General features: G+C 34.7%; 2 protein-coding genes across 7 annotated transcripts in view; one reads left to right on the top strand and one right to left on the bottom strand.

Annotated features, from left to right (window-relative positions):
• Positions 1-11,532, top strand: part of RASA1 (RAS p21 protein activator 1) — a 116,197-nt gene extending 104,665 nt beyond the window's left edge. The window contains exons 21-25 of the mRNA XM_003920770.4: positions 1,007-1,074; positions 2,561-2,649; positions 3,970-4,047; positions 6,522-6,656; positions 7,838-11,532. Of these exons, the coding sequence (XP_003920819.2) occupies positions 1,007-1,074; positions 2,561-2,649; positions 3,970-4,047; positions 6,522-6,656; positions 7,838-7,921 (454 nt within the window). The 3' untranslated portion in view covers positions 7,922-11,532. The remainder of the gene's footprint in view (positions 1-1,006; positions 1,075-2,560; positions 2,650-3,969; positions 4,048-6,521; positions 6,657-7,837) is intronic.
• The window catches only part of CCNH (cyclin H), a 111,913-nt gene that overhangs the window by 76,859 nt on the left and 18,814 nt on the right, over positions 1-16,240 (bottom strand). For 4 of the 6 annotated variants that reach the window (XR_012513253.1, XR_012513257.1, XR_012513260.1 and 1 more), the window contains exons 7-8: positions 15,044-15,155; positions 9,810-12,140 (exon numbers count right to left, since the gene is read on the bottom strand). Coding sequence is in view for 2 of the 6 variants with exons in the window: in XM_074384039.1 (XP_074240140.1) it covers positions 9,895-9,939; positions 12,080-12,140; positions 15,044-15,155 (218 nt within the window). In the remaining 4 variants the exon portion in view is untranslated. Of the gene's footprint in view, positions 1-9,809; positions 12,141-15,043; positions 15,156-16,240 lie in introns of those variants that run through there. The other 2 variants (XM_003920771.3, XM_074384039.1) reach the window with 2 other exon arrangements.

The raw sequence follows: 16,240 nt of genomic DNA, 5'->3' as shown, positions 1-16,240 counted from the left end.
CATGGGGCAAGAAAGAGGTTATTAGTGTGTATTCCTCTTAAAAGGAAATTAGAGAGAATTTATCTGTATGACAACATATCCTCCCTACCCGTGACTAAAGGAGGCAGAAAAGGAGTTATATACAAAAGCTTCATTTTTACACTGACATTGTCCCAAAGTAAAATAAGCAGATAAAATCACACATGACAGCTATGAGTATAATTTTTGCTATTGCTATTATTTTGTAATTTGACAACTTTTTAAACTTTATTATTCCTTATGTCTTGCCTTAAAAAGCTTTTTAGGCTGGACATGGTGGCTCAAGTCTGTAATTTCAACACTTTGGGAGACCAAGACAGGAGGATTGTTTCAGGCCAGGAATTTGAAATTGTCCTGGGTACTGTAGTGAGACTCTGGTCTCTATAAAAATAATTAAAAAAAAAAAAATTAGCCAGGTATGGTGATTTGTACCCTACCTATAGTCCTAATTACTCTGAAGACTGAAGCAAGAGAATTGTTTGAGCCCAGGGGTTAAAGGTTGCAGTGAGCTGTGATTGTGGGCCACTGCATTCCAGCCTGGATGACAGAACAAGACCCAGTCTCAAAAGAAAGCAAAAAAAAAAAAAAAAACAAAAAAAAAAAACACCACCTTTTCAGCCTCCTATTGTATACATTTTCATTTATCAATAAGTTACCTTTTCTCTAGTGCAGTGGATTCTTACTTTTATATGACTCATCAACAAAATCAGTGCAACCAACTTAGGCTGTTCTGCTTAATCTAAAATTCTAAATTGAGAAAGTGAGTAAGTAATACATTCAAGAATCAGATATAATAGGTATATTCTTAAAATATAATGCTTTGACTTACTGTTTCCTAAAACTTACTGTGTCTGGGCTTTCCTATATTGGTTTAGAGTGAAGTTTATGGTTCTACGAGTGCTAAAAATTCTGTTTATGTGTATTGTTTTAAAGTAACACATTATATAGGTGTTTTCTAAAAAAACAAAAAAATTTCCCTCCCATTTAGTGGTTTTGTTTTTCTTCGACTTATCTGTCCTGCCATCCTGAATCCGCGGATGTTCAATATCATCTCAGGTAATCAGCTTTTGATAAATTTTGAAATTAAAAAAATTAGTATTGTTAGTAAGAATACTCTTAAAAGAAATTAAATGTGTGTGTGTGTGTGTGTGTGTGTGTGTGTGTTTTTTGGATTATCCAACTCTAAATCTTGGCATATATAAAGCGTTCCAAAGCACCCTTCCTTCCTTGTGCTTCTTCAGCTTTTCTCTTGTTTCTTTTCTTTCATCTAATATCTGGTCTGAGATGGCATGATTACACACATGCCACCTTTTTTCTGCCCATACTGTGTCTGAAACCTTGATAGTAGATGACTTCTTGCAGTCTGCAAGTTGGCTTTTTCAAGTTGGGAAGAGCTTTGCTTAGTCCATTGCTAGACTGCTGCCAGCTGGATCTTCAAAATCAAAATATATCTACAGTTGGAATAGTATTCTGTGAGTATTTATGAAGAAAGCAGTCCTGGTTCCTCTCATTAGAGATTTTTTAGATCACCAGTTATATAGTGTTAACTGGCCATTTTAAACTCCGGTAAACCTGATCCAGCTTTGCTTATTATCCTTATAGCCATATTGAGATGACTTTCAGGTGTTACAAGCTTCTTTCAAAGAAAGGATAACAGGGATATTTGTGACTTTGAATATAATAATGAACCATTATAAACAGTAGGACCCTGAACCATTCTTACCTTAATAATCTGAAGCTTAAAACTGTACTAAAAATGTTTCGGAATGTCTTAAGTTTTACTTTTATAGCCATCACATCTCTGTAATTATCTTTTATTGCTACTAAAGTGGATAAATCTATAAATCTATTAAGATTAGGGTTTGAAATTCTTTTGGAGAGATTTTTCTGATGTTGGCCTCAGAGAACACTATCTAAAACTAGGCAGTCATGAAATTTTACTGTTAAATAATTACCTTAAGTTTCAGAGCTTATATTTAATGGACACCAATATTTTTCATTTACATCCCACTATTTGTGTTCTACAGGGAAATGCTTCCTGACTTACATTTTAAAAGTTTATTAAATTTCATGTTTTTCTCCTCAAAGCAGAGGTCCTAGACTTTATCTTGGTTCTTGCGCTTTAAGTGAATTATTTGGACTGCAAATAATGTTGGGTGGAGGGAATTGCTCAGATTGCAAATTCCTAACCTGAGTTGGCTGCAATTAGCTTTGTGAACTGTCACAAAGGATGTGAGGAGTGACAGTCTTTTCTAGTGATAAAGGTAAATCTTTGAGGCCCTCTGAAATAGTATCAACCATTGGGAATTGCTGAGTTTGTACTACCCTTTTCACAAGCCTAGAGGTACTGATAAGCATATTCAGTTTTTCTCTTTTAACTCAAGTTCTTTTGATTATACAGACCATACATTTTGCTGAGTTCTGACTGGAAGAATGGGTAGTATTTTAACAGCAAAGTAATGTTAAAGTGGTAAATTTATAATGGTTTAGCTGGAAGTGCCATTGGAGTTGGTGTCATTAGCTGTGCCCAATTCTCTTACAGATTCCCCATCTCCTATTGCTGCAAGAACACTGACATTGGTGGCTAAATCTGTGCAGAACTTAGCAAATCTTGTGGAATTTGGAGCTAAGGTAAAAACATTTTGATATTTTAAAATGTAATTTATGAATACAAGTTTGACATAAAACCACAAAATACAGCTTAAGTAAATTTTTAACAGTGAAATTTTTGGCAATGAGGTAATTTTTGCTGGTGTTTGTTTTTAAAGCATCTTGTTTAAATTTTACATTTTAATAGTGGGACTTTAAACAACACCACATCAGCCATTACAGAAAAATTTGTCAAGGTCCAGTGTACTCAAATTCTCGCTTTTAAACATAAAAATTATCAGTGAGCATAATATTATTTCCCAATAAACATTCACTGTAAACAGTAAAACTCAGATGAGTTTGTTTTCTTTTTAAACACCCACATATAATTGTACTATCTAAGGATAATGACTAATACTCAGTTGGGATCATATCACACCTTCTGCTTTTATCACCTAATATGTGACAGACATCTTGCCATAGGTGGAAACATATAATTTTCATTGTTCTTAATACTGGATATTTAGATGGCTTCCAGTTTGTACCTGTTACTGCTGTAACATATCCTTGCATACATTTCCTTTCATACTTGTTCAATTATTAGCTGAACTTTGGAGTAAAATTACTAAAAGTTAAATACACGGTGTAGGCTTTTGCTATGTATTGCAAGATTTCCTGTCAGCAATTTAAGATACTTTTGTTGCTCCTTGCAGCCTTGCCAAAACTCAGTGGGTAGTATGCTTTTTTCTTTTTTGCCAATTTGATAGACATTATTTTGTGTTTCATTCTTTCAGACTTATTATTTTGTGTTTCATTCTTTCAGACTTTCATGTCTCTATCTTTGGAATTGCCTATTGAGGTTCTTATTGAGTTTCCTACGGACTTTTAAAGAGTGTGTTAATCTTAACCTTTTCCATATTTATAGCATACTTTTAAGTAGGATTTTAATGATGAGCAGTTAACGTATATGGCCTAGCTTTTGAATTTATCTGAATCTTGAGGCAGGTTACAAATAAGATATTTTTCTATTGCAGTCTTTATTATATTGTATTTTAATTCCCTGTAATCTCTGCTGGATTCTAACCTCTGAGTTGGGGCCATGTTTGAATGAATAAGCAATTTGTGTCTGCCAGGCTATGTGTTATGATTTGTGTTTGGGTCCAGAATTTCTCGTTCTTTTATTAAAAATACTCCATGCTCCTGAGTATAGCCATTTGCTTATATATTAGAAGGAAAATACTGTCATTATATGATTTAATCCTTGTAAATTGCTGTTAGCCGCAATTACTTTTGCACCAACCTAATAGATGAAACAGTGATGTTTGTTTCTGGTGCATATAATAGAGGCATTTTATTTTTCAGGAGCCCTACATGGAAGGTGTCAATCCATTCATCAAAAGCAACAAACATCGTATGATCATGTTTTTAGATGAACTTGGGGTATGTATATAATTTTTAGGTACTCTAAGATTTATACTTAGTATAGCTGAGTTAACCCACTTAAGCAGCAACCTTTAGAAAGATTTTCTATCCAGAACTAAAAAGACAAAAAGCCTGCAAATTTTTGCCTTCCTAAACAAAAAGTGCATTTTTGTTTGTAATTAAAACCGTTTATTCTTACACTGAATAGTTTACACCAAAGCATACAATACTGTTGGCTTTTGGACTACTTCCATCACTTTTTAGGGTCTGTCTTGCCTTTCATATCCTTTTAAAGCTTTCATATCCTTTTAAAGCTATCATATCTGACTGCCATGACATTCTGTTGACTCCTACTTTGCTGCTGCTCTGTGGGGCTTGAAGCAAGACAATGACACAGTTCTGACCAGGTTAAATAAATAGACTGAAGAGTGTTCTTTTCTAAAATAAAAGACATGGATTTAGTGTTATGCTTCATTCAGTGTGAATACCAGTGCCTCATTTGGGCCTTGTTAATAAAATAAACTGTGATTACAAAATTATGAATGGGGATATTTTGTAATTTCTAGGACCCTGCATTTCTTAATCAAGTTACATTTTCATGATTGTACAGATTTTCAGGTACTGAGCCAATTTTAAACTAAACTTATTAGTAATTCAATTCATATAAAGAGAAACCAGGAAGGTACATGTACACATGAATAGAGCCAGGTATATGGCATGGCATTAGGGAGTGCCAAGATTGGAGACTGAGGTGTCCATGTTCCATCTTAATGCATTCTGATTCAGTTAAAAAGGCCACCACAACCATACCACTGTGGCAAACACATCAGGAATGCATGTGGGTCACTAGTTTGCAACCTCAGGTATAAAAACAAGTATATGAAAAATTATATTTATTGTGAAATTGACAAAAAATGCTAAAAGTTCATTCTTCTCTATGTGAACTGGTATATAGGTGGTCAGCCATTGGAAAACATTTTTCTGTAATGTTTAAAAGGAGCTGTGTGAGAAATTATGCCACACAATCTAGGATTTCATACTGCTTAGGATTTCATACTGCTTAGAATCCAAATATACTACTCCTATTTCTTCACCACCTGTATAAACCAAATTCACTTTTGATGACGCACCTCAATTATTACTCAATTATTATCTCCTTCATGAAACTTTTGCTGAACCCCAAACATGAATAAAATAACTTTTGTTTTACCTCCTAAGTATCCCCTGCATACCTGCGATACATAACTCTGTGTTGCTATGGTTACTTTTCTAAAGGCCTTTCTACTAGAGTCAGCTCTCCAAAGCCAAACTTGGTGTCTGTCATCTCTATAATCCTTTACTTGAGTCACTAAATGAATGTATTCTGCCTAATTGTGTTTAGTCTATAGAAAATATTGTTTTGTAGTTTTTAGTAATGTAAGGCAAATATTGTCCCCATTTTACTGGTAACCCAAGCCCTTGCTAAATGTTATTCCAAGGTTTAAAGTAACATTGGCATTTAGTATTGATAATAAAGTACAGGTTGAGTATACCTAATCCGAAAACTGAAACGCTAAAAAAGCCAAAACTTTTTGAGCACCGACAGGAAAGGCTACTTGGAAAATTTCCAATTTTGGATTTTGGGACTGCGGATGCTTAACTGGCAAATATACTGCAAATAAATCCTGAACACTTCTAGTCCGAAGCATTTTGGGTTAAGTGACATTCAACCTATACCATAAACTTTAATTCTAGTGACTAAGTTACTTCATGAACCTTATCTAAAAGTATCATAATTAACACTGTTTATTCCCACATACTAGCAAGCATTCTGAGCATGGTCCACAGATAATTGCAAACCTGACATATTCTCATTGCATTTTCATAGTGCAGCTCCTACTTACATACAGATTAATCTGGACAAACTACAGGAGCTTAATAATGAAATTTAGTCTAGGAATTTTAAGTTTAGGTTGAATTTAATCCAGAGTAGCAGTTAACCTATACTATTTGGCATATGTTCTAGATTTCATATATAAATTGTTAGAAGCCACACCCTCCACCATTATTTTTAGAATAGCAATAATATTGTACCATATCCTGCCATGCTATGGAAGAAAGTAGAATCTGGCTTTCATGTGAATATAAAGATTACAGAGTTTATATTTTACCATAATCAATGCTGAATATTTCAGTAAGAATCTGAGAATTTAAAAAAATTATCTAAAATAACCCGATTAGAATCTTTTCACATGAGACTATAAAGATTTGTATTCCTAACAAAAAATTAGCTGGGCATGGTGGTGGGTTCTTGTAATCCTAGCTACTTGGAAGGCTGAGGCAGGAGAATTGCTTGAACCTGGGAGGTGGAGGTTGCAGTGAACCAAGATGATGCCATTGCACTCCAGCCTGGGCAACAACAGCGAAAAGTCCATCTCAAAAAAGAAAAAAAAAAAAATTTTGTATTTTTTTTTTTTTGTATTTCTAAATGTAATTTTATGATTCCCTTAAAGAATGTACCTGAACTTCCGGACACTACAGAGCATCCTAGAACTGACCTGTCCCGTGATTTAGCAGCACTGCATGAGATTTGTGTGGCTCATTCAGATGAACTTCGAACACTCAGTAATGAGCGTGGTGCACAGCAGGTAAGTGCCAGCCTTCATTATTAGTGGTATTTCAAGGGTTAACACTCTGAGAGGTAATAAACAGCTGAATTCTGGTTAACATTTTTATCTTCTTATATTAAATTTTTGAGAATCTGAATCATATAACAAAAGATCTCAGCAGACAGAAGTAACAGGCCCAAACTAAAATGATGTATATTTAAAACTGAAAAACATCAGATTTTGCTCTTGAGTCTGAATGTTGATTGTATGGGGAAACATTGTTAATATACTTTAGTGGCATATGAAAATTGCCAGTAAGTCAGTATTTTTTTTTTTTTTTCATTTTCTGTCTTCCGTCACATACAGATACAGTGCATGACCAAAGTGATTCTCAAATTGTGAAACAAATTACTATTATTTGGGATGTTTGTCAGATTTCATATCCAGAGATTCTGAAGTGTGGCCTTGAAAGCTGCACTTCTAACAGACTCTTACAGGAATTTATAGGGATTCAGATGCAAGTGATCCATGGCCTACACTTTGGGAAACAGTAGACTACATAGACTTCTATCTGCCATCTGCACCAATCAGATACATATTAGGATGTATTCAAAGAGGGACTAGAATTTTAAGGGATTTAAAACCAGGTCAATTAAAATATTAAAACAAAATGAATTACATTTTGAATGTCTTCAGCTGACATAAGGGCCACTGAAAGGAATTGAGCACAGGGAGTTTTGACTACTTTCTAATGTAGTTTCAGGAGATAGTGAATGCTGTCACTGCACTGGCTAACCATTTGGCAGGGATTTTGTAAAAGCAATTAAAGCACTGATTTTGGTGACTGAGTTCTCTTCAACCTGAGATACTAGAATCCTAGAAAGTAAGTAAATGACTTGCCTTAGATATTAAATAAAAAATAGGAGACCCTTAAAAAGAGGTAAACTGCTTCTGGCAAAGTAAGATAGCTCTGGCCTAACAAATAGCAGTATGCCAAGCACAAATGAATTTGTTCACTTGAGGGTATAAAAATTCTTAGTTATGACCAGGAATGCTCAGCCAATGACTGAATAATAGAAACTTAACATTTTGAGTGGAAATGTGATAATATCTTAGGGAATCCCTTTGCTTTGATATGGCTTTTTTCAAACCTAGGTTCCCATCCTGAAATTGCTGACTGAGCTTTCATTTATTTTCATACCATTTTTCCTTCTGTCTAGCACGTCTTGAAAAAGCTTCTGGCTATAACAGAACTGCTTCAACAAAAACAACACCAGTATACAAAAACCAATGATGTCAGGTAGCAGCCTTTGCCCTAGTGTTCTGCATGGATTCGGCATGCCCAGTATGGTAATTTACATCAGTATAATGTCTCCTTTGCTCTTGCCAAAAAAATAGCACACTTTTCCACATTCCAGTGATGTGTGAGCTATGCAAACAAAATCTAAGATTCTGCTGTTGAGTAACTGTGCCAGCAACCTTGTATGCTATCTGTGCAGGCTATTTGCACTTTTTCCACATGGAATCAATCTTTTAACAACCTCTGAGCCTTGGTGTACAGATCACCTTTCACAAAATGAAATGCTATGACTGTATCTTGAACTTTGAAAATATATTTTCAGTACACTCAGTTGCCAAAGTTTTCCTGTCTCTTGGAGGAAGAACTATGAAATCAACTGACAAAAAAAGCATTCTCTTATGTGTATAACTGGATTGCAGACTGTTCTCACTGTAACTACTTCCTGATTAGGAAATACGACCATTTGACTGTTCAATGATTATTTGTATTTACAGTTTCCAGAGTTTGTCATTGTAACAGGAACAATCTTTGCTGTATACGTTTAAAAAATATTGTGCTATTTCTCTTGCTGGAACTGTTGAAAGAAAATATATAGAATGATCTATTGCTCATCAGCTTTATTTTTTAAACATACTACTTATTTTGAAATTGTCAAAGACTGTATTTAGATCTCATAATGCTTTGTTAAATGTTTACAAAACAGTAGTTTGAATTCAGTAAATATTATTGGTTTATTGTATTGATCAATGCATGTCACCCATCCAACCATTTTATAAACTATGTTTCTTTTATGTTAACTAGAATGCTTTTGCTAAATGTATTTGTTCATTATTTGTGCTGCCCCTTTGATTATGCAGACAACCTCATCAGCTGCTTAACTTATCCATCTTTGAACTTATGACTACTTGTTTTATCTGCTGGATATTTAGTTCAACTGTATAGTTTTATTTACTTCTGTATGTGCATTTTCGTGAAGTATTCACAAAGGCTAAGTTAAAATAAAACCAAGGGATATCTTGCATAATTGATTACTTTTGTCTGAATAGAGCTAAGCATTTAATTTGTTTATTTTCTTCCTCCTTCAGGGGCAGTTTAAACCTTAGCACCAGAGCAAGGCCCAGGGAGAAGCTGAAGCTTCAGATCAGTACTTTTGCTAATGGCATCTTTTGAAAAGGATTCTGTATTATTCAATAATTCCTTCCCTCTCATAATTGTGCAGGGGAGATAAGACATATGTGGGCATCATATGTGGATCATATGTGGCAGTATGACATTGGTAATCAATCAAAGTGGGTGAGACAGGAACCCAAGGTGGTATTCCCACAGTAAGGAAAGACCGAGATTCCAAGAGCAACACTTTATGCTATTCCTCCAATGTATAAAACACAGGGAAAAAAATTTTAAGGGTTTAAAAGATGTCTGCTTTTTCAGGCTACAAAAGTCAATTATTTCTATGGGAGCTGCTAACCTTATGTGACTTCAATCACAGTTCAACACTGATAACAAAAATCTCAAGTCCTGTGCTCCTTTTCCTTGACATCAACTCAATTCATTCCATTCTCTCCCTTCTTGGCTCTTTATCAAATTATTCTCCTTTCCTCTTTTCCATCCCTTCTGCTTTTCAGCTGAACTTGGACCAACATAGTATCCCAGGTGGTCTCCTTCCTTGGTTACATGATAGCCGACAGGGAGGATATGAACTAGTCAAGATATTTTTGCTGTGCATTTTGGTTCCCACTAATCGCCCCTAAATCTTTAGCCATACTAAGCTGTCATTCTTCAGCCTGAAATCCTTCTCCCTTGTATTTAAAATCACAAACCTGACTTACCCTGCACTTCTTATATTTTAATGTAATTTGTCTCTCAAGTTGAAATGGAAACTTGTTACTTACCTTTGTAGGTAGTAACTAGCTTGTCAGTGTTGAAATAAAATCTCTCAAACTTTAACTTTTTTAATGGGGCTGGGTGGGAAAATTTTCAGTGGTAAGTGTGGACCTTGCTCTGATGCCAAAGTTTGGCGATCTGAAAGGGAAAATGGGACAAATAGTGAACATCTTGCAATTCTGTCTACAGCCTAGCAGCAATGTACTTAACTAAGACTACAATGGAGGATTTATAACTTTTGGCTTCTTCCACTCTGCTTTTGCAAAATCTCACATCATGAGTTTTATTCCTTTCACTCCAGAATGAGAAGGGAAAAAAACCTCACAAAACTCAAACCTACAATATAAAGGATTGTGAGAGAGAGAGAGAGAGAGATGAGTATGCATATAGTAAGTACTGCCTTGAAATATAAAGATATAATTATAATGGTACCTACCCTTCTGGAAAGTACAGCCTGGGATGTACTGAGACTGAAGAGGTGTGTGTATTTGCGCAATTTAATTAGATTCAGGACACGAATTTCTCAGAATTCCTTCAAGCCAGTTTTCTTGGAAAAAATCTGGCTTGATATACCGACGTCCACAGTTTGGTTCCAACTATAATAGCTAACACTTACTGAATACTTAGTGTATGCAAGTACTATTCTAATTAATCCTATAAGGAGTAGGCATTATTGTCTTCCCTATATTTCGGTGTGGGAAAGTGGCACACAAAGGTTTAATAACTTACCAAGGTCACATACTGACATAGAGGCAGCCATGGTTCATATTTAAGTAATTTGCTGTCATAATCTGTGCTTTTTTATTTTTATATCCGCTCATTTCAATTTGAATTAAATTTCTTGAACATATTTAATCTGCAAAATTCCTAGTAACTGTTGTTATAATCTACTTACTTACACATTCACTTATAGGTGATGTAATAGATTACTTATAAGGCCATGGTAGTGTGTGCCTGTTGGCCCAGTTACTCAGGAAACTGAGGCAGAGGATTGCTAGAGCCTAGGAGTTTGAGACAGCCTGGGCAACACAGCAAGGCCCTACCTCAAAACAATTTGCTGCTACCTACTTATCTATACCAGCCTAAGAGTTTTATGCTGACAGCTATTCAAAATCATATATTTGATTAAAAAAAAAACCCATTTGGACATGTTTTCGGGTAACGAAGGAAAACAAGTAATATTCATTACCCAGATGACTAGCTTTCAGTACCATGTAACAGTTGAAATACCTTCTGCAGTTTAACAGAATGCAAAAACAACTAAATGTATCAGGATGGCATTCAAAAAACCATTTGTAAATGTTTCTAGAGGACAAAACACATTCCTTACACTTTTAAAGTTGGCTACTGAATTTTGTTTTTGTGGTGCCTTTTTTTAAAAAAAGCATAGGTTTACTTACCATATTTTGCTTAAAAAAATGATTAGGCAAGTAAGTTGCAGCTTTAATTTGATGAGTCATGATGGAATAGGAATATCCAAAACAGGTGCTATTCTAGCTCTTTTGAAGATGTTTTATTTTACATAAAGTTATTGTGAAAGGGGGAAAAAATAGGTTAATATATTTTATGTTTTCACATTATACTTTTTAAATAAAGTTAAAAGTTTGATATGCTTCCTACTTCTCTTGATTAGTTAGCATTGACAACTGAACTTCAAATGGTTAGAGAGATTCTACCAGGTCATCATCAGTCCATTCTTCCTAAGAAGGAAAAAAAATGTGGTAAGGATAACACTGAAGCATAACCAGTATTGTTTACCTTTTACTTCCCATTAGGAAAATATTCTCTTTCTTTTACCTATGTGGATTACGAAAGATAAACCAGAAAGTTTTTTATACTTCACTGTTAGTAATGTTGGCATGGTCTCACCAGACTCCTCCAATGAGGAATAAAGGTTACAGCTGTGACCTTCTGCCTTTGATTACTACTCACTTACCTGACTTGACAGGTGCAAATTTTTTTAAAAAGGGGGTAAGGGTTAAATCCTTGGAGATTAAGAAATAAAGCAAAACTGAAGTATGTATGTGTATCCCTTTTGCTTTCTATGAACACAGGAAGGATTCTTCATCAAGTAAAGACAGAAGAGATAAAAATCCCTTTAATAATGGACAATAGCACTGTACATAAGGAAGTATGCAAAAAATGAAAAAAACCCACAATTCTATAATTCTTTTACTTCTATAGTGTTTTTACTCTTGGAGAATAAATCTCAACAGTATAGTCACACCAGAATGCATAACAAAAATGACTTAGAGTTTATCTTTGGAGTAAAACATACCTCCTCCTGTTTGGATTTCTTTGAGACATAATCATCATCTTCATAGCCTTTCCTCTTCTTCCTATAATTAAGCAACTATCAATAAGCAATCCAATACCAGCCACAGAAACTAAAAAATATAAAATAAACTAGCAAGGCTATATGCAATGTCATGTATCTACTAAAAAACAAGGCCCGGATAAATGGAAAAAGATGAAGAGTTATGGGTAGGGGAAATGATAATTTTAAAATCAATCTCTAAATTTAATGCATTTCTTTTTTTGTTTTCTAAGACAAAGTCACTCTGTCACCCAGGCTGGAGTGCAATGGCATGATATTGGATCACTGCAACCTCTGCCTCCCAGCTGCCTCAGCCTCATGAGTAGCTGGTATTACAGGTGCCTGCCACCATGTCCGGCTAATTTTTTTTAATTTTTAACAGAAACGGGGTTTCACCGTGTTGGCTAGGCTGATCTCAAACTCCTGACCTAAGGCGATCCACCCTCCTCGGCCTTCCAAAGTGCAGGGATTACAGGCATGAGCCACCGTGCCCAGCCATTTAATGCAATTCTAATTAAAAACCCAATAAAACTTTTCATGGAATCTGTCAAGTCTAACACTGACCTAGAAAAGTGTGTGAAAAAACAGCAGAGAACGTAAAGAAGAACCACGTGCTAAAGAAGAACCATGCAGCCTGTGGGCTGTAGTTTGGGGACGCCTGGAATGTATAATATGTAAATAAGTACAATCAGCCTTTTGTATCCTGTGAATTCCACCATCAGTGGACTCAACCAACTGCGGATTGAAAATACGAAAAGAAATTCTATCTGTACTGAACATGTAACAGACTTTTTTGTCATTATTCCCTAAAGAATAGGGTATAACAACTATTTACACAGCATTTACATTGTATTTAGGTATTAGAAGTAATTCAGAGATAATTTAAAGTTTATGGGAGGATGTGTATAGGTTATATGCAAATAGGCCATTTTGTATTAGGGCATCTATGAATTTTGGTTATCAGCAGAAGGTCCTGAAACCAATCCCCCATGGATACTGAAGGATGACTGTATACAGAATCTATAAAGCACCACAAATCACAAAAATAATGCCACACAATTGGGCAAGGGCTATAAATAAGCAATACAGAAGAAATAAGTGACTGTTAAACATGGAAACTTCAGTGCCCCATAGTAATCAAGAAAATGCAAATTAAAATGCCAATGTGATTTTTTTTTTAGCCAGACTGGCAAAAGTAAAACACTGAATTTTGAAAATCAAGGAAAACAAATAGTCCTAAAGTAGCACAACTCATGGTGTGGTCCATGACTATTTCCAGTTTGTATTAAGTATAGGAATCGTGTGTTTAGAAATTTTTAATAGCAATTTGATATAATCATTTTATGACCTGAATCTAATAAAACTTGACACAAAAATAATTTTTGTCTTCGCTTTTCCAGTAATGCATTTTTTATTGAATTTTCAAAAGTATATATCTAGTGAAGTTTTTTTTTTTTTTAAATCCTTCACAGTTTGAGAAGCACTCCTCAAATACTCATATATACTCAGAATTTGCTTGGCACAGTACAAAGCGGATGGCAATCTGGAATAAGCTATGGAAACTAGGAATTTTGGATTGTGGTCCATTCAGTTACTTAGCTAGAAAGGGTAGGATTAATAGTTCAGTGGTCTACGCCAGGGATGGATAAACTTTTTACTTAAAGAGACAGTAAATATTTTAGGCCTTGCAGATGCTATTATCAGTTTCTGTCACAACCAACTTTTCTATTGTATCAAGAAAACAGCCATAGGTGATAAATAAATGAATGGGTGTGCTATATTCCAACAAAACTGTATTCTAAAAACAGCCAGTGGGCTGGATATGCCTTGTAGGGTCATAGTTTGCCAACCCCTGGTCTAATCCCATTTCAAAATCCATGCAAAAAGAACATAAGCAGTGCTGCAATACTTTCATTAATTAAAGCCAACGTTTCTTCTCTATAACCCATCTGAAAAATTCCTGTTACCACTGAAACCTGGAAGTGAATGAAATCCACCAATTTCAAGTTCTGTGCTCAATCATGCTATTCTGCATACTTCCTAAGTCCCTAGATATTACCCCACTACAACTGTATAGGAATTTAAGTCATGTGTATTTGACATAAGGACCTAAGAATGCTGTTCTGGCTTTTCATACGTATCCAGCAGCACATATTCACCAATTATAGAAATAATATCCAAAATACATCTTAACTATAAGATGCCACAGATAACTCCCATTAAATTTTAACATACAGGGTATAACTTTAAACAACAGAATGCATCCCACAGGAAATAGGAAATGTCAGTTTCATTATTCCTAGTACCTGCCCAAATTCCCAACTGCTTAAACACCTAAAAATTTCAATCGATCTTTCAATTTGCAAAGCATAAATTGCCAATTGTATGGTGATTTCCATATTCAGCTTACCAATCAATTAAGAGACATTAAAGGTGTTCTTATGGCTACAAGAAGAGATAAAACAGCCTATTTTGCTATTGGCTTTATCTTCAATATAAAGTTTGTCACTGAAAGAAAGTATGTATGCCAAGTTTCCCTACTCTAGCTACAGAAGTCTGGAAAGGACATTTGTTCCTCAGACCAGATATCACAACTGCAGAGACCAAAGACTAAAATGACAGAAAAAGGTTAAAGGATTCCTTAAGAAGACCCTGACCCCTGAGATCCCATGAGAAGTAACAGAACAGGACAGGGCCTGCAAGCCAAAGAATGCAAGTCACAGCAGGATCAGAATTGCACAGTGAATGCTGAACTATTAAGGTCTTAAATTTAATATCATTAGAAATGTCCATTCAACAAAGAAAATCTGATTTAATGGATCAGTCAGCTTTCCTCAAATGAGCAAACACCAATAAAATGATTTACAAACCAGCTGGACTGGATAAAAGTTATGTCTACTGATCAACACTGTCACATCAACTTACGAGATTACATTAAGTGCAAGCTCAGCAGAATGACATCGCTCCAACTTCTGTTTCAGAACAGCAACTTCTTCAGATCTGGGTGGTTCATACTTTTTTACTAAGTTTCTCATGCCTATGTGGATACAAAAAAGAATTTAAACTGAATAAGCAAATCTTTTCATAGTAAGGGAGCTTGTTACTTTTCAACAAAACACTCTTCAAATGACATAGTTATTCTTCTCATCATTCTACTTTAAAATCCTATAAGCACCATATGTTTAATTCAAGTAATTATGGCTCTCTGCTGTTTAGGCCATACCATGTACAGCATAAAGCACACTGTATAATCTAGTATTAATTTTTTGCAAATCCTACTGGGGTCACTTCTTGTTCGGTTTAAGACTTAAAAAAAAAAAAATCCCTAAATGATTTAGTGAACATGCTTTGTTCACTATCACCAACCATCTTCATAATATTCTATTCCACAGATAGTGGACTAAAAGTTTATTTCCTATTTACAAAAGAAACTGCTATTACACAACATGCAATAAAGAGAGGATGCTTAGTAAAAATTTGTTAATAATCCTTTGCTTTAACAAAAAACAGACCCTATATAAAAATGTCCACTTTAGGTTAAACGCAAACTACTATATCAGTAACTTTATAATTGCAAAAGCATCCTCTAGCTGATCTTTTTATTCAGCTATAATAAACCAAAGAACACAAATTTCAAAATGTATCGGGAATGAGGAGACAGCCAATCGGCTTATTATTATTATTATTATTTGCCAGCCATGCTTATTATTATTATTTGCCAGCCATGTAATCCAAATGACTATACTGACCTATTTCAGAATGCAAACAAAGCAGTATTTTTAACGGAATACTTGTGACTCAACACCCATAAAACACTATCTGTTCCAAACATTACAAATATCTTAGTAGCATTAAACCTGTAAGTATTTTATGAAGAGGTATTTTTATTTCAATTAAAATAAGTGGAGCAAAATAAAGGTACTGAGAAGAAATCAGTAATAAAACTAAGCTATGAAATAAGTGGAATAAGACTCCCTTTACCTACTTAATTCTATACTCCTATTATCTTTAGTCAAATCACAATTAGCTTTGAAAGTGAACCCCCTAGTGGTATAACTAAAGAGCTACAGTTTATAATTCATAAATCACAAGCCCATCATTCTCAAGGAAAGCTCTCAAGAT

This window comes from Saimiri boliviensis, chromosome 1 (genome assembly GCF_048565385.1).
Source record: "Saimiri boliviensis isolate mSaiBol1 chromosome 1, mSaiBol1.pri, whole genome shotgun sequence".
In the NCBI taxonomy this organism is placed as follows: Eukaryota; Metazoa; Chordata; class Mammalia; order Primates; family Cebidae; genus Saimiri; species Saimiri boliviensis.
Note: the sequence above shows the minus strand (reverse complement) of the source record. Positions and strands in the feature narration are given on the sequence as shown.